Here is an 18678-nt window from a genome sequence, read left to right as displayed (position 1 = left end):
TCGAACGTGCAACTATGATATTAACAATTTATATATTTTATGGAGAATTTGGCTTTTGTAGCAGAAAATTAATCTTCTGGGTTGGAAATTTATCTTTTTAGTTGGAAATGTAATTATTTGACTGAAAATTTAACTTTTTGATAGAAATCTTCGTCTTTAAGCTTTAAAATTTTACTTTTTATCTCAAAATTGATTTATTTTGTGGAGAATTCGTCTTTTGTAGTAAAAAATTCTATTTGTTTAAATCATATATTTTGGATAAAAATTTTTTTACTTATCAACTGAAAAAGTCCTTCTTTGTTGAGGATCTATATAAGTATTTTGTTGAAATTTCTTCTTTTTTGGTTCAATTCACCTGTCTCAAAATAAAGTATTTTGTCTTAGGGGCCATCCATAAATTACGTAACGCGATTTCCCGACCATTTTGACCCCCCCCCCCCGAATGTAATGTTTTTCCGACTTTTCCCTGTAGTTTTTCGCCATTGTGTAACACTGCGCTGGACCCCCCCCCCATAAAGTGTTACATCATTTATGGATGACCCCTTATTAGGAGAGTTATATTGATCGATAGTTTTAATTGCTATTTTCACAGATTGTGGAATGACATCTATACTGATTGTTAGTAACTACTTTGCTGATAATACAGATTCCTTTCAATTCAACTGTTTCTGGTTCAACACAAAAATCTTTCCTCAATTAAAATGTCAATTATTATATTTTTCGTTGTGAGTTAATATTTTTTGGTTCAAAATTCGCAACTGCTTGTTTGCAAATCGAATTACTTTGTCAATTAATAAGAAGCAGTAAGATTTGACCAAACGCTACTCCGCCAATTCGTCTTGCGGTAATTTTATATCACCTGTAGATAGCAATACGTTTTTGAGGAGTCTAAATCCGAATCCAGGGTAGGTTTCGCCCCATAAAAACAGGATCAAGGTCAATTGAAGGTCAAAATTGAGAAAATAATTGATTCGGAGAAAACCTCTTCTCTAAGACGTTTTTTGGGCCGTTGAAACTAAATCCGGAGTCAGTTGAAAACCATCAGGTCAGAATAAATGTCAAGTAAAGGCCAAAATGAGAAGAAATAATTAAATTGGCGTGAACTACTATATTAAGACGTTCTTGGAGTCGTTGAATCCGAATCCAGGGTCATTTTTATCCCATCAGAGCGGGATGAAGATAATTCCAAGGTGAAAATCAAGAAAACCATGTAAATGGATAAATCCTTTGTTATCAGATGTTTTTGAGGTTGCTGAAACCAAATACGGGGTTAGTTTAACCCCAGAAGTTTGACCTTGGGATTATCTTTATCCCGACCCAATGGGGTAAAAATGACCTCGGATTAGGATTTAGCAAACCCAAAATATGTCTTTAAGTAGTAGTTTACGCCAATTAAATTTTTTTTCTCATTTGGACCTTCACTTAACCTTCATCCTGATCTTGTGGAGTCAAACTGACCCAGAATTCGGATACAGCGAATCCAAAAACATCTAAGAATACAGGTTTTATCCAATTCCATGGTTTTCTCAAGGTTGACGTTGAGATGATCTTCCTCTCGACCTGCTAGGGTAAAATGACCCCTGATTCGGATTCAGCGACCACAAAAAGGTCATAAAGTAGTGATTAACGCCGATTTGATCCCTTTTTTAGTTTGGACCTTCACTTGACCGATCCAAAGGTATTCTCCGGTCCAATGGTTTTCCTCATTTAGACCTTCAAGTGACCTTGATCCTGGCCTGATGGGTTCAGAGTCACTCCGGTATCGGATTAAGAGGTCTAACTTGAAATACAAATTTTCAAATTACAAATTTGGCCTTTCAAACATAGGTGTGTTTTAAACATCAATCTCCCCTGCCCTAGGTCCGCCCATTTTTTCGGTCTACCTTGGATTTCACCTTCGCCTTGTTAACAACTGCTTGCTTTAGGGAAGGAAACGGAACGAACTGAAACTTTGCTTGATCATCTTCTCTCTAAAATAACAATGAAAGAGCGTAAAAAAATTTTTTCTGGATCTACAATTATCATAAAGAATGTTAAAGAGTCCCCAAGGCGAAAAGCAGTCGTTCGAGTGGCGACGCAGTCTTTTATCTATTTTCTATGACGCATCATTTTTACTTATAGTTTAAACTAATCATGAAAACGTGTCATTCCTCATTTTTACAACAAGCATATCATTCAGTTCATAAAATAAATTTTTTATGTTCTTTTTTACACGAAACGTGCTCGTACATGTTTACGAGGAATGTGAAAAATTCTATAAAAGGAACGGTTTTATACAAAAACTCTATTTAATAGTGAATTTGCCTTCGAACTAATCGTTTTGTTTAATCCTATTATATTATTTATAAGGTGCAGTAGGTTTTTTTCTCTATCCTGGAGCTTACCGGATACAGGGTTGGGTAAGTTACTTCTTTTGAAATAACTATGTGATGTCTTTCTTTTACAAAAACCTATACATATTTTATATCATCTTATCGTTACTATTTACAAATATTTACAAATATTTATAAATTTTATATCAATAAGCGCTATTCTATTTTCGAACTAGTGGGCGAGTGATCGAAAGTAAGAGAGTGAGTGAGTGAGAGCGCGTCCGCATCTTAATCTACTTATACTATTAAATAACCGTTGCACTAGGACCGCGATTTACCAGGGCTTTCGGGGGTACAGTCAATTTTTTTCACGGTCATCGGATTTATCCGAACCGTTCTTATTTTTTTGCTTGTGGCTTCTTATAGTACCGAACCGTAAACTGCGTAGCTCCGCTGACCTTGCAAGCGCATCTCCCTTGCCTCCGTGGACCATCTGATCCAGTGTATCAGGTTTCGTTAAAGCGCGGTTCCAGTGTGCTTACACTGCCGTGCAAAAGTTTGAGGCCACCTCTTTTTTATGACTAAATAAATTCTCCGAATTTTAATTATACCAGAGCTAAAAAAAATTCTTTTTAAAATTCTATATAAAATAAGCCCAGGGTGCAGCCAATTTGTCTAGTTTTTGAATAGATATTGCAAAATAGTATAAATTTCAATTTTTTCTTAAATTTTCAATAACTTCCGAAATAATTAAAAAATTTTAAAGCTATTTTTTATTGTAGCACAATTGCTTACAAATATAAATTTTAAAAAATTTCTTTTCGTATTGCAAGAACTTGAAGTTATAATAAAAAAGTTGGAAGAATTTGAAAAAATCTTATCTGTAGGCAAATCAGAATATAAATTAAATAAATATATATTTTGAGGCACTTACATAGAAACTTCATGATTATATGTTTCATATATATTTTTGTAATACTTCGGAAGTTATGGAAAATTTAAGAAGACATTGAAATTTATACTATTTTCGCAATAGTTACTTAAGAACTAGAAAAATTGGCTTCAACCTGGATTTATTTTATACAGAAGTTCGAAAACAATCAACCTTTTAAAGAGAAATTTTTTTAGCTCTGGAATAATTAAAATTAAGAGAATTTATTCAGTCATAACAAAAGAGGTCGTCTAAAACTTTTGCATGGCAGTGTATAGATATTTTTTTTGCCTCTAATCTAAGCGACTTCCATTTCCTTTATCTTCACTTATACTACTTACTTAAAATCAATTACAATTACTTGTAATCGCCCCTATGGCTCCTGTGGCCCCTTAAAACTCTTGAATCCCAGCTTTTTTATCTTCCATTCCTCTCCTACATCCTTCCCATATATGGGAGCACGTTTTCTCCTCCCATTCACATACTTTGCACTTTCTTTTCTTTCTTTCTCCAATACATCTCTTTCCTTAACTCATTTACCAATCTGAATCCTGTTATTTTTGGTCTATTTTTTCCCCATCCCAATTCTGAATATTTTTGTGCTTCTGCCTTTTTTATCATCTTATACAATTTGTCACATTTTTATTTCTGACTTATGCCCTATATTTCCATCAATTTTCCTTTTCTGGCCTTCCTTTCCAAATGTTTATAGTTCATTTTATTCCCATCTTCTATATCTCTAGCGCTAAATAACTCTCTCCTTTTTTCCCTTATCTTATTGGTTCTATCACCCTCCCTCTCCTTTCTTTCACCTTCTTCAAACACTTTTTCCCTCACTTCCCTCCCTTTCCCTTCATGTAGCTTCGTCTTAAACTGCCATCTCCTCTTTCCAGTTCTAATACTTAATTTATTCTTTTGCTTTACTTCTTTTAAAATATGTGCTAACACTATCCATACAAGCGTGTCAAATAACCACATTCTCCTTCTGCAATCTTTTTTCAACCTTCTTTCTATTATTCCTTATATAAGTTTCAGTACCCCGCCGCTTTTTTAAAATCCTCTTTCTTACATATATGTGTTCTGATTTCTCCATTTGTTTGCAAGGTATATCCCAAATGCATAAACACCTTTACTTCTTCTAACTTTACTCCCTTCCATCTCCCATTCAACTTTTCCCCATATAAGTATTTCTCCAATCTTCTAACTAAGCCCGCTATCGCTTCTTCATCCTCTGCCATCAACACTAAATCGTCCGCGTATGCCAGTATATATATCTTTCTTTCTGCCACCTTAGCTCCTCGCCATTATTTTCTACTCATTTCTACTTTTAAGTCTGAGAATAATATATTACGTAAAAGTGGGCTCAGAGGGCATTTTTGTCTTACTCCTCTCATTGACCAGAAACTATCTCCTAGTTTCTCTCCTAAATTTACCCTGCTTTTTGTCTCTTTGCAATTTTTTAATCCTTTCTTCATCGAACCCTTTCGTATACCCTTCCTCACCATAACTTTTTCTATCCTGACATATTACCAGGATTTAAAGACCGCCTTTAAGTCAACGAATATTGCTATTATTTCCCCTTGCTCTCTTTTCATCCTTTTATTTGACAGATAATTCAGAACATATAGGTATGTTGTATATGACTCCCATTTATTTTCTAACCCCTACTTGATTCTGTGGCTGTATCTTTTCTTCTTTAACTTTTTTTTTAATCTATCTGACAAAACAGTTACATATATGTACATTAAACAATTTTTGCGTCAGCGTCACGCGACTATAATTATCAACCTCCTCTCCTATGTCTTTCTTTAATATGGGTGCCACTACTCCTTCTATCTATAACTGTGGCTACTTTTCTCCTCTTTATACTCTATTGCACATTATCTATGCCCATTTTTTTAATTCTGTCCCACTTATATTTTCAGAAATCATTTGGAATCTCATCTATACCAGGTGTCTTTCCATCCTTTATTATTCCTAATACCTTCACTATTTTTCCATTGTTATTTCCTCATCCTCTTCTCATTTCCTGTTACATTTCTCTCTTTTCCTAACTTTCATCTCTATTCCTTCTAGCCTTCTCCCCTCTTCTTTAAACCTTTTATTTTCCTCCTCTTTCTTTCGATCACACAACTCAGTATAATCCTTCATTTTTCTTCGAAATTCTTTACTACTTTTTCCTTTTCTCCATTTTATTCATTCCTCTCTAACCTCTCTGACGTCCTTCTTCTTCCCTTCACATGCCTCATGCTATCCACTTTTCTTCCTTCTTAACTGACTCCTTTTTTGCGTGTGCACCCTAATCATCTTTTTATGTCTCGTATCATTATTTCCATCTCCCCGTTTGCATTTCCATCTCATATTTTAATAATACTGATCTTTGTCTAATGTCACTATTATTGCAAATTGATCCGAATCTATATAATCTCCTATTTCTAGTTTCTTAACCTTTTTTATCTCATCGTCCCCTATTACATAATCAGTTACCGTTCTCCTTTGTCCACCAGAGCTTGTTTATTTTTCTTCCTTGTCCTCCTCTATATTTTAGTTTAAGATAAACTATCCCATATCCATCAAGTTCCTTAAGAAATTATTTTCCTCCCCATTCAGTATCTTGCCTTTAGATGTTCTTCCTCGCTCCCCTATCCATTCCCTTCCTCCTCTATCTCCTGCTCACGCATTGGAATCGCCCTCTACTATAAGCGTAATCTCTTTTTTATTTCCTTCCACAAGTTCTTTCATCTCCTCTGAGTTTTCCTGCATATCCACGTTCACATACACTACCACTATCTTCCACCTCTCTCGCTCCCTCTTAACCAGTTTTACTATTAATTCTTATCTTTTTTCTTTGATCTTTTTCTTAACCTCTTCTGCTATCCATTCGTTCCTTCCTCCTATGACAATTCCTCCCATTGCTCTGCCTTTTTATTCTTCCCCTTAGCATTTTAAATCTACTATTTGCAACATCTTGGTAACCTTCCAGTAACTTTAGGGAAGAAAGTTATTTTCACAAAAAATATCTACAATGTAAAAAATTTCGTCAAGTGAAAAGTTTTCAGTAGAATCAACGTAGTTTGTGAAATAAAAGTCCGTCAGGTAGTTTGGTAAAATTTATCTTTTTATTAATAATAATAATCTCACCAAGTTCACGAAAAATAAGGGGAAATAATAAAGTAAAGAAAGTAAAATAAAACAGAACGTGCACGAATCCATAATTTGCACAATTATATTTATATTTATCAACAGCTTCGCGAATATTACATATGAGAGCACCATTTCGTAAGTATTTTTGAATTTTTAAAAGTATAAAAAAGAATGGGTCTAATATATCTCTTTGCTGTATACCAGCATAAATAAAACGGGTACAAAAAATTCCATTTGGAGAAAATGTATATCAGAGTTGAAAACTAATAATTTTTTTCAAATTAGCAATTATAAGTGATTCAAGCACGTATCCCTATTAATTTTGTTGATTACAGCAAATGAATCGTAGAAAAAGATTGATTAATAAATTTTGCCTAAACATTTTTTTAGAAATCCAATACAAATTTATCTAACTTATCAGGCCAGTCATGTGCTCGAATACATAAATAATTTTTCAACCTTTAATATTAATTTTAATTATTTTGAGATTTTCATATAACTTTCGAAACATTTAAAAATTTTCCTTATTTCGATCTCTATATTTTACAATATTATAATAATAAAAACTAAATAATGAATAAACGCTGTTTCTTAATATTTTAAAAACATTGAAAGTTTTTCAAAAATTTGTAAAATCACAATGATTCAATTAAGTAATATTTAAGATATTCTCGATTCACCCTCCTACCACTGTAGGAAATTTTTACCCCTCAGTAGAAGTTTATACTTCTCGGGGCTAGTGCCGCTGAGTAGAACCCTAAGAAATTTTTGAATAACTGATAAAAATAAATCATTCAAGTCCTAATAATTTAAGTATTTAATATTTATGCGAAATACAGTAGACTCTACGACACCTCTCTCTGAGATATTTCTCGTTTTCCGATTTCTCCTTCGTTCGCTCGCCTCCACTCCTTGTCTCATTTCACTCCTAACAAGGCTACCTTCTGTTTTGTCGAACTGTTTACCACAAACTTTAACTTATATTGTGACAATTTTAAAAATAGAAATTCAGTAGAGACGCCAACAAAAATACGTTAAAAAACTGAATGGCTCATTGCTGGAACAAAATCAAGTATCCTTAAAGCAATTCAAGAAGGAGAAAAAGTACCCAAAAAATTTCAAACTTTGCATCGGTAATTATTCTTGAAATTTCAAAAATTAGCGTTCTGATGTTAACAATTATCTTCTTGAAGATCCAATTAAATTGAAATTTCAAATTTTTAATTATGAGTCTCGCGAAATTCATAATTAAATAAATTTCCCCCCAAACATATTTTCGTTTCGATGCCACTGAAGGGAAGGTTTCCTTTCACCGAACATACTTGAAAAAGCTGTACGGCGCTTGAAAGCGTTTGAATTCGCGCGCGCGTTACGTGGCTCTCGCGTGTCGTAAGGGAGGGTATTCTGACACTTCGTGTTCGCTTCCCCTACAGCCCCGAAAACGAGAAGTGTCGTAGAGTCTACTGTAGTATATTACAGTTTCAATTTTAAATTATTTGCAATGTAATTTTATCGCTGATACTTTTTTATATTCAAATTTTTTCTCAAGCAGGGGGGGGGCTGCCTGAAGTAGATCCGCCCGAACAGTTTCGCATAGGATTGGTGCCACTGCTTTAAAACATTCTTAAAATTTCTGTAATTTGATTAATCAATGAAATTAAAAAATTTAGATATCTATCGTAATTACTTGGCAAACTTTGATTTCACAAACTTTGTTGATTGTACTGATACATTTTTACTTAGCGGAATTTTTTGCATCTTGGATGTTTTTTTATCACATTACACTTATTATTTTAAAAAATTATTCCAGACTCGGTGATCTCATTCAGAATAGAATTAGTCTTTACAAATTCCCAGGTACAAAGATGCCGACATGCATCATCCTGTGGATATAGGAGAAACGATAAAATATATGCGTGACTTCGGCGATATATTTGTTCACGCTCCAATCGTGAATAGTGGTGTTCCCGGTTAAAATCCAAATAGTGGCACATGTCTTCTATATTCTCCAGAAAATTATTTGACAATTAATCAGAGAAAATTTAACCTCATAATTTAATTACTTATTTGATAAAATTATACATAAATAAAAATCATCTTTTAGAAATGTCAAGAATATTTAATACTTAACACAATCTAATGTATATACTTTGTATTGATATTCATATCTCTTTTCTCTTTATATTATAAAAAGGTCTCGTAACCAACATAAAATACAAATAACTAACTTGTTTCCATGATTTTGAAAAAGATAGAACAATATTTCATTCAAGGCACTCCCAAAACCAAAAACATTGACTTAATTTTGTATGTGCTTTGAGAAAAGATAGTATATAATATTGTACTAAGTATACCATATTAAACAAAAATATAAGTCATATTACTATTACCATACTACTATCCCATGTGATATTACTGCATCTTTTCACCGCAGTAAAAAAGTACACTTAAATTTGCGACCTTCCTTATATGTGTGTTTCTAAAACAGGTAGAACAATATTCAATATTTTACAACAACAAAAAACGCAGACCTAAATTTTTCATCATATATATTTATGAAAAAGATCATTTTAGAGCATTGACCCATATTTTTTTAAACCTATGTTTGTTTACCCGAAACAGGAGGGAGAGGGGTTAATCCCTATAGTTATATATGAAAATATAATTATAAAGCGCTTTTTTATTTTTTTTTAATAACGGAGACAGCGAAAGCAAAGAAGAAGCGGACTAGGACAAAAAAGTGTTGTGTAAGTGTTCAATCGACTGGGCGAAAGAGGTGAGGAAATAAAACAAGAAATTAGGAAAGAAATGGCTGAACGAAGAAAGAAGGCAAGAAAATCGGAAGAAAATATAGAAAATTTAGAATAAAGGATTCAGACCTTACAACAAAGATTAGCAAAGCAGAAAGAGCCTACTAAAAGGTAGCTCAGTTTGAAAGGACGATACCAACGATAGAAAACTCAAATCGGGAGTTTTCTGGTAAAGAGAGTGTGGAAAAGGAGAGGGACTGGCTAAGCGAATTAGAATGAAAAATGTAAAGGAAAGTGAAAGATAAGGGAAAAAGAAACATAATGATAAAGGGTTTAAGATTGGAGGGAAAGAAGCTGAAGGAATGAAGTGGTAGAAGTACTAAAAGGGATTTATGCTAAGATAGAGATAGAGGAACTACGAATTGTAGAAAAGGCAACGCGAAGAGTAGAAAAATGGTACTAGTGAAACTAAAAAAATAGGAACATAACAGGGAAGGGATGACAAAGAAGAGGGCGTTATATGAAAGCTCGTAAAGATTAGAGGATAATCTAATATATAGGTAGAAAGGTATATGCCGTATAAGTTATGGAAAATAGCGGAAGAAGCAAGTAGTAAGAAAAAAAGAACGTAAGTTAAGAATGTCAGAATACAGATAGAAGGGGAAGAGTTAATAAATTAATAAGTTAATATCTGCATATCACTTTCTCATGATTGTGACATTAGTGGAAGGATAAAGTAATAACAATATGGATAAAAAGGAAGCAAAGGTAAAAATAGCAGGAAGAGGAGATTGATCAATTAGTCTAAAGACAGAAAGAAATCTCTGGTTATTTCCCGGGGTTTAAACATTTTTTCAAGTCATCAATGATCCTTATGTACAGCAGAAAGAGCATGAAGCACCTTGAAGAAAAAAAACCTTTTTTAAATTATATTTTTAATTATATTCATTCTTAACCAAGAAGGTACTTTTTAATTTTGAGTCCCAATTTGTAGCCCTTCACGGAGAAAAATAATTCGAGAAACTTTACCAGACTCAGTTGGGTAAAATCGGGACATATGGAATATCTTTTCTTGGAATAAGTCTTTATTCAAGATTTGCAATTAAAGATATTTTAATTTTTAATATGTGCTATTTATCATGAAGTTTCGAATGTTTTTTTGCATAATTTAATTTTTAATACTCACAATTAAGTACTCTACAATATTGAAACTGCACATAAAAATGCTGGATAATTTTGAAGATATAAACTTAAGTTTTCAACTCGACATCTTCCAAATTAAAGAAATTTTTCTTGTGTATCATCAGAATTGAAACCGTTGTAATGGTGAAACTTTCATTATTTTGAGCGTTTAATTTAAAAAATTAAAAACTTTTTAATTTTAAAGATTAATCAATAAAGAGTAATTATATTATTAATTGTATTAATAAAGAGTAATTATTGCTAATAATTAATCAAATTCATTTATTGGCCAATTCAATTAAATGGTACCGTATTATTTAACTACAATTTGGATTTTACCATTTAAATTCTAAATCGAAGGAGTGGCTAGATTCATTGGACTTCGCTGATCCTACTTTTTCTGTAAATATCAATTTTTAAGGTAATGTCACCGCCTTGTGAACTTGAATGCAAAAGTTGCATTTTCAAACCGAAAATATGAATTTTCAACAAAAAATTTACTTTCCAACTAAATTTTTAAACTTTTCCGAAAAGATTGAGGCCAAGCCGACAATTTCTTTTCAAGTTGTTTTTTTTTAATTTAAAGAAGTTTCGTTTGAGAACGTATTAGGTATTGTTGTACCGAGAACTTAGTTGGTTATACAATAATAAATATTTAAAAAATCTAATCTTTTTTTTCTTTAAACATTATGGTCAAGTGTTGACTTAGCCCCAGGAGGATGCTGTTTTTGCCCCACGATGTTTCGTGGGCCTTGAGAGATTTTTCATCATTTTAATTTTTTCTAATAATCGATAAACAAAGCATTTTCGTTTAAAATCGCCAGTAAAATTTCGTAAGTTTCGTAAGTTTTGTAGTTTCTAATGTTTTTTTTACATAATTCAATTTTAAATAATAATAATTAAACACTTTACAATATTAAAAATGTATAAATAAAAATGCTGGATAATTTTGAGGATCTAGAGTTAAATTTTTAACTCTATATCTTCCAAATTGAAGATATTTTTATTGTGTATCATCAGAATTGAAACTGTTTTAATGGTGAAACTTGCATAATTTTTAACGTTTAATTTGAGAAATTAAAAACTTTTCAATTTTAAAGATGTATAAATAAAAATGCTTAAATTTGAATGATTTTAAAGATAATAAGTCAAGTTTTAAATTCTAATTCTTCCAAAATGAATCAGTACCAATTTGCAAAATATAAAAAATTCAATTAATTTGTCTGAGTAACTTTTGCTAATAATTAATTAGATTGATTTATTTTTCAATTCAATCGAATGGTAGCGTATTATTCAACTAAAATTTTGATTTTACCATTTCAATTCTAAATCGAAGAAGTGGCTAGATTCATTGGACTTCGCCAATACTACATTTTCTGTAAGATTTTATAGAAATATATTTTATTCTCATGAATACAAAATTTATAATTGTTGAGTAATTGTCAAAAATTTAATTTTTTACCTTTGCAGCCTTATTAATTCAACTGATTATTACGTATTTTACTGAGAATTTTGCAAACATATTACCAATACACGCTGTAAATTTTGTCGATATCTAGAATAGTTTTTGAAATTTGATCATTTATGACATTCATGAATTTTCATTCATCACACTCAATACCTACAATTTTTAAACTATTCAAGATATCAACAATTAAAATTTTTAATTGCAATTTTTAATTTCAAAGAGGAATAAGGTACGAAAAAGTGATGATCACGAGGATATAAGGTTTTAGGAATATAAAGAATTTATTTTACTGAACAATTTCTTTCATTTATTACAAATAATAAATTTTCTCATAAATCAATTAAACCCAGTTTTTACTACTAATTGGGGGGAAAACAATTTTTGCATCCCACTGAACGGAAGAAAAAGCTAAAAATTTAGTAGGAAAACCTCTAACATGACAAAAACCAGTACAATCGCAGCACTCAGGTTTGTATCAGGGGTGTCAACTTTGATTCATTGTAATTACATTCTTAATTTTCAGTTTTAATGAAATCTTATTTTATTTTGCAATTTTACAAATTAATATTTATCAATGAATAAAAAACGACAATGAGGACTGTAAATAATTTAAAAATTCAACACCTTTTTCCAAATTAGAAAATTGGTGAATATCTTCGAGGTGCTCAGTACTTGCATACGATCCTGAAAGATTGTGGAGGCATGGAAGATATTGCGTGGCTATCGCTTTACCAAACTGTCGAATAAAGTCTAACGTAAAAAAATGAAAAGCTCGCTTACAGTGGACAAACTTACATAAAGTATGCAGGAGATTATAACACAACCAAAATTAATTTTTCTCTAGAATCCATTTAAAACTTTACCAAACCTTTAAGTAAATAATACATTTTTTACCTAGACAGAATAACCGAAATTTATCATTCTGTAACCGATTTTGAGGGAATTATTGTCATTGCATAATTTAAAGTTTGCTTGACTTTACATTTGCAAACATTACTTAACACGCATAAAAATTTATCCAATTTTTCCTGAATGTGTGACAGAAGAGTTTTCAATAATGAAACCACGTGCTTTAATAATTACTTTTGAAAAACTTTACTGTACATTTAGATCAATGTGCAAGAAAGGAAGAGTTATGTGAAAATACTTTACTACGTGTTTTTTAAAATTCCTAGATGTTTGAGACCACAAAAACTTCAAAGGAGAATATTATTCAAAATTTGAAAGATTATACCAACAGGGAAAGTCAGTTGAGGGTTAGCTAGTACAATCCATTCAAGTACGCCGCAAACGCAGAGAATCATTTTTTAAGAAGATTTTGATTTCTTGACAAGACCCAAATCTCAAAGAGGTTTTAGATAAAAATATTTGTAATCAACTACCCTCTGTCAATTTTTTTAGTTGAATCTGACAAAGCAGATCATAGTTGCTTCTTGACTAAATGTAAATTTGATGGAAGCATTGTCTGAGGCTATGCATTTCAAATGCAAGTGTATATTTTCAGAGGCTGATAATTGAGTTCTTAGGACGAATTATTAAAAATTAAATATGACTTATTGTTAAAAAAAACTTTATTGTCGTTTTACACGATTTATGTGACGATCTATTTCACGAATCGGTTATTTGTCATACCTATTGGAATAAGTATCGTTGTACCAAAGCGAGAGAAATCCGTACTAGCAATTAAGTGAAATCTTTCTGATAAAATCGTCTTCATAAGACTCGTAATACTTTTATGGATGCTTTTCTGCCTTCTACAATTTGAAGCTCTTTAGTAAGCAATCTTAAACTCGTGACAATACATCGTTTTTGGTACTGACCTTTGTACGTTTTGTAAGTCATTGACACATACATATATATATATATATATCTGAATAATGGCAAAAAATTTTTAAATAATAACATTTAAATAAAGCATCTCGTTTAGTATTTGAAGAAATTTTTATTGTATACATTTATTCTATTATATCAAAATTTGTATGCTGCAAAACATGATCGCAACAAGGCAAGATAAAATATGTTTTTTATAATGTACAATTTTTTTTAGATTATGTCGTGGATACCAGAAAATCTTCCCGCAATATGTGCTACGGAACCAAATGGATCGTCTTGTTCATCATCACAAATTCTTTTTTTGGCGTTTGTTGCTAATTTATTTTCAGACTCAAGAGACAAAAGTCATAAGCAAAATGCTGAACCAAAAGAATATGATTTCATTGTCGTTGGTGGTGGTACAGCCGGATGTGTTGTTACAAATCGATTGAGCAAAATTAAAAGCTGGAAGGTAAGTTAAATTGCAAAAAGGAAATGATTTACTAACTGAAAACATTATTTTTGATTTTAATACGTTTTAAATTATCTTAGGTACTTTTATTGGAGCAAGGTATAGAGGAACCACAAGTGGTTGAGGTGCCAGCTTTCATTGGACTCTTACCCGGAAGTAATATCATGCACAAATATGACATACAGCCAGACACCATCGCATGCAAAATGCAACCCTGCTCAGTATCTAGGGGAAAGTTAAGTTATTTTTTAAAATTTTTAAAGAAAATTTATCAACCACTTATTATCAGTCGATAACACCAAGAAAAAAGATTCAAAAAGATAAAAAAGAATTAAATCTGATATATAGTCTATGTTATGTCTACAGTTGATAATCTAGAAACCTTCTGAAATCTTTGATTTTTTCGTGAAATATTTGTGAAATCTTATGAAACCTTTAATATCCATGAAATATTTAAAATCTTTGTAAATCTTTAAAAATCTTTGATATATATTTGAACATTTTTTTTTTAATTCTTTAAAATAATTCTAAAAATGTGTAAAATCTTTGAAATTTTTCAAATATTTGGTTTTAAATTATTTACAATCTTTTTAAAATCTATATGCAGTCATTTGAATTGTTTAAAATCTTTGTTAAATATTTTTGAATGCTCCAAAATCTTATTGTGAAATCTTTGAAATCCTCGTGACATCTTTTGAAATCATAGAGAAATATTTGAATTTTTTATAAAAAATTTAAAAAATATTTTTTAACTCTGTTGAAATTTTTAGAATTTTTAAAATTCTTGTGAATTCTTTGGAAATCACACTGTGAGAGTTAGGAAATAATCGAAATATTTGTAAAGTTTTCTAAAATCTTTAATATCTGTGAAATCTTTAAAATTAATTTTTTTCAAATCTTTGCAAAATGATAAAAATTTTTGGGAAATTATTAGAATATTTGTGAAATCTTATGAAATATTTTGTGAAATACTATTGTAAAATCATTAAAATCTTTGTGAAGTATTTTGCAGTTCTTCTATAAAATGTTTGAAAGCTTTGACATTTTTTTTAATCTTTGGAAATCTTTGAAATATTTTATGAAATATTTTTGTGATATCTTTCAGATCCTTGTAAAATTTTTAAAGTTATTGAAAAATACTTTTGTGGAATTCTTGAAATCTTTTTATAAAGTCTTTAAAATCTTTATGAAATTTTTTGTAAAATCTTTGAAATTTTCATGAAATATTGACATTCGAAAGTCAAGTATTCAATCCATCGATAAAGCAGATTTTTTAAGATGTGCATAATAATATTTTCTAATAAATGTATAGGTACTGGGAGGATCAAGTTCAGTTGGCGATATGTTATACGCGAGAGGAAACAGAGTTGATTTTGACGATTGGGAAAAAATGGGATGTACTGGTTGGAGTTATGAAGAAGTATTGCCTTACTTCAAATATTCAGAAGATAATCTTGACAAAGATGTAATTACATTCAATATTATTATACTTTATATTTATACTTAAATTTATACTCAAATCTTGATTTTTAATCTTCAGATAATTGAAGAAAATCCGGAATACCATGCAACTGGAGGATACCAAAGTGTCCAAAAATTTCCTTATACAGATGTAAACACAAAAATAGCAATTGAGGCTTTTCAGGAATTGGGATACAAATTAACAGACCCAAATGGCGAAACGCAATTAGGAGTTTCGAATGCTCAATGGACTATAAAAAATGGAGTTCGTGTCAGCACAAATGCAGGTTTTATTCGACCAATCAGGAACAAGAGAAGTAATCTTTTTATAAAAACGGGAGCTCATGTGACGAGAGTGATAATTGACCCAGAAACTAAACAAGCACTCGGTGTTGAATATAAATATGATGGAAAGTCTGAAATTGCTTATGCCAAGAAAGAAGTTATTATTTCGGCAGGTACAATTGAGTCTCCAAAATTACTCATGCTGTCTGGAATTGGACCGAAAGAAATTCTGGAAAAACATAACATTGATCTAATCCAAGACTTACCAGTTGGGCGCAATATGCATACCCACATCGAAATTGGAAAACTTGATTTTTCTTTCCGGAATAAAAACTACTCGACTTTGACAACTTTGGAAGAAATGAAACAGGATGTATTGCGTTACTTAAAAACACATGCCGGCCCAGATTCTACAAGAGGTTTAAGTGCTGCGATGGCTTTTGTAAAGACCAAATTCGAAAAAAATGAAAACGCACCTGATATTAAAATTGAATTTCATCCGGATGAATTGCCATATCAACCGTCTGTTTATTACGATAGCTTTAGCGTAACCGTAATTTTGCTTACACCAAAAATTAGAGGATACGTTACACTTAATGATACGTATCCAATTTCGGGTAATCCTGCAATTTTCACTGGAAATTTGGCAGCAGAATCTGACATAGATGCTTTGATTGAGGGTATTCACGAGGTTTTGAAACTCGCAGATACTAAAATCTTTAACGATAGTGGGTATGAGATTAACAAAGTTCCAATACAGGCTTGCCAAGAGTTTGAGTTTGGGAATGATGATTATTTTAAATGTATGATTCCACAATATGCTGCTTTTACTTCCGATTATGTTGGAACCTGTAAAATGGGAACTAGGGATTCTGGGGCTGTTGTTGATCCAAGATTAAAGGTGTATGGTGTAAATGGAATGAGGGTTATTGATGCTTCCAACATGCCAGCAGTTGTCAGGGGAAATCCGATTGTAGCAACTATTATGATTGCGGAAAAAGGCGGTGAAATGATTAAGGAAGATTGGAAAATAAATAATTGCAGAAGATAATGGAAGTATTTGTATAATTACACTTTTTATTTCAATAACTTAATTCATATTATATACCTGTAATCTTTATTTTAACTCTTTATGCAGTTTTCTCCTATGAAAAAGGAAGATTTTGTTTCTCATTAGGATTGTAACAAGAATAAAGCTATTTAACATCTAAAGTTTCAAAAGAGTTCGATTATTTACATCACTTCCACTTTTACAGGGGTCATATTAAAGTAGTGACAGCTTAGCTTACGATGTAAAGCATACAGAATTTTCTGTAATCTTTACATAGTATATTTATATTTTATTTCCAATTTAAGAACATTTTCTTTAAAGCTCACAGAAATTTTTGGTGAAGCATACAGAAAGTTCTGTAAATCTTGCAGGTATTCAGAATTGCCAAATTACATAACCCCTAAGCGGAGACGTAATAACAATGCTGAAAGCTGAATGGCACCTGGGTGAGGTGTCTTAAACGATGACTCTGGGATACCGGGAGATCTTTCAGAGTATGAAGCCCAATCCTTTCATGTGAGGCTCGACAAGAACGGACGAACCCTTTCCCTGGCTGCTCGTAAGAACAACAGTTCCACCATCAAACCACCAAAAAGTTTTGGATGCGGTTCAGAACGAACGAGCGCGCAGAGCACTTGACAATGAGTCGGCAAAGAGTGCTGATTACCCAAGAGTTCGGGTTGCTGAGAAACACGACGACGAACCAGCGAAGCGGCCACGTTGCTTGAACGAATTATATCAAGTATGACTTTCTAGACTGCTATGATGTCAGTAGTATCCCTGCTCACACAGGATTTATCGCGCGTATGCAATTAATAAAGAAAAATGTAAAATAATAAGATTAAATGTGAGTGATCAAAAAACATAACATGTGTTTTGTTTCGGTCACCGTACTAGGGTGCCCATCACTAGATATATATTTATTAAAAGGGTTTTCTTGTTCTAAATTTCCATAAGGAATTTCTACAATTAAATTGACATATTTCGCGATATCGAAGACGAATTTTGCTGTGAATCATTTATTTTCCTCTCAAAAATTTGCCATTCCAGAAAACTTGGCGATTGATGTCAGCAATTATTATAAACAATTTTCATTTTTTTAACATATAACATTTCTTCTATGCAGAGTTACTTCTTTTGATCTTAAAAAAAATATTATTACCCAACAAATTACGACCCTTAACTTAGCTATACATGTAGATTTCAAAATTTCGGAGTTCATTTTAATAAAAGTAATTGTCCTATCAAAAAAAGAAAGACATATCTGGATTAATTTCAGTCCCATCTCTAGGAACTTTTCGAATGATTAAAAAAAGATTTTCAAACAACTACAATGTTATAATCAATTCGGAACTCAATATAAGCAAATGTATGATTCCGAAAATATTTTCAAGCGCATTACAAGATACTTTAATAAAATACCCTCAGCACCATTTTCACTCACCGCCAAAAATAATGATTTACACAAATAGAATGCTTATAAATTCTGTTTTATTTTCTTATTGCTAAATGTAAAATAATGTAAAGTGAAACTAAATAAACACAAATTAAATAAACATTTATATTGTTTATAATATTTATAGTTCGTTTAAAGAATAATTGAACAACAATTTGTCATGAAGGACAACTAGGTATCGTTCCTCGAATATAAAAGAATCCAAATAAATTTTTCAACTTGAAAGAACTTCAATTTAAACATTGCTGTTACCCCCTCTACTCTCAAATTGAAAAATCCTTTGAATATGGATGTCAATATTCGGACATATAGCTAGAACGAACTTATAGTCCCAGGAAACATCTAAGGGTATCG

The 18678-nt window shown here is 31.4% G+C and overlaps 1 protein-coding gene across 1 annotated transcript; it reads left to right on the top strand.

The window, feature by feature from the left end:
* Positions 1 to 2179: 2179 nt before the first annotated feature.
* On the top strand, positions 2180 to 17029 carry LOC117168295 (glucose dehydrogenase [FAD, quinone]-like). The gene is made up of 5 exons (XM_033353836.1): positions 2180 to 2399; positions 13835 to 14071; positions 14152 to 14307; positions 15384 to 15536; positions 15612 to 17029. Exons 2-5 carry the CDS (start codon positions 13838 to 13840, stop codon positions 16866 to 16868), a joined length of 1800 nt encoding a protein of 599 aa, XP_033209727.1. The 5' UTR covers positions 2180 to 2399; positions 13835 to 13837; the 3' UTR covers positions 16869 to 17029.
* Positions 17030 to 18678: the final 1649 nt, after the last annotated feature.

The sequence above is a fragment of the Belonocnema kinseyi genome, chromosome 1 (assembly GCF_010883055.1).
Source record: "Belonocnema kinseyi isolate 2016_QV_RU_SX_M_011 chromosome 1, B_treatae_v1, whole genome shotgun sequence".
Taxonomy (NCBI): Eukaryota; Metazoa; Arthropoda; class Insecta; order Hymenoptera; family Cynipidae; genus Belonocnema; species Belonocnema kinseyi.
The sequence above is the reverse complement of the archived record's forward strand: the minus strand, read 5'-3'. Positions and strand labels throughout refer to the sequence as shown.

What these genes read in the sequence shown, in the direction of transcription:
- LOC117168295 (XM_033353836.1), top strand. Translation starts at nt 13,838, where the DNA reads ATGTCGTGGATACCAGAAAATCTTCCCGCAATATGTGCTACGGAACCA. An exon ending in GCTCAGTATCTAGGGGAAAG is followed by an intron (nt 14,308 to 15,383) that starts TTAAGTTATTTT and finishes ATAAATGTATAG; the next exon opens with GTACTGGGAGGATCAAGTTC. An exon ending in AAGATAATCTTGACAAAGAT is followed by an intron (nt 15,537 to 15,611) that starts GTAATTACATTC and finishes TTTAATCTTCAG; the next exon opens with ATAATTGAAGAAAATCCGGA.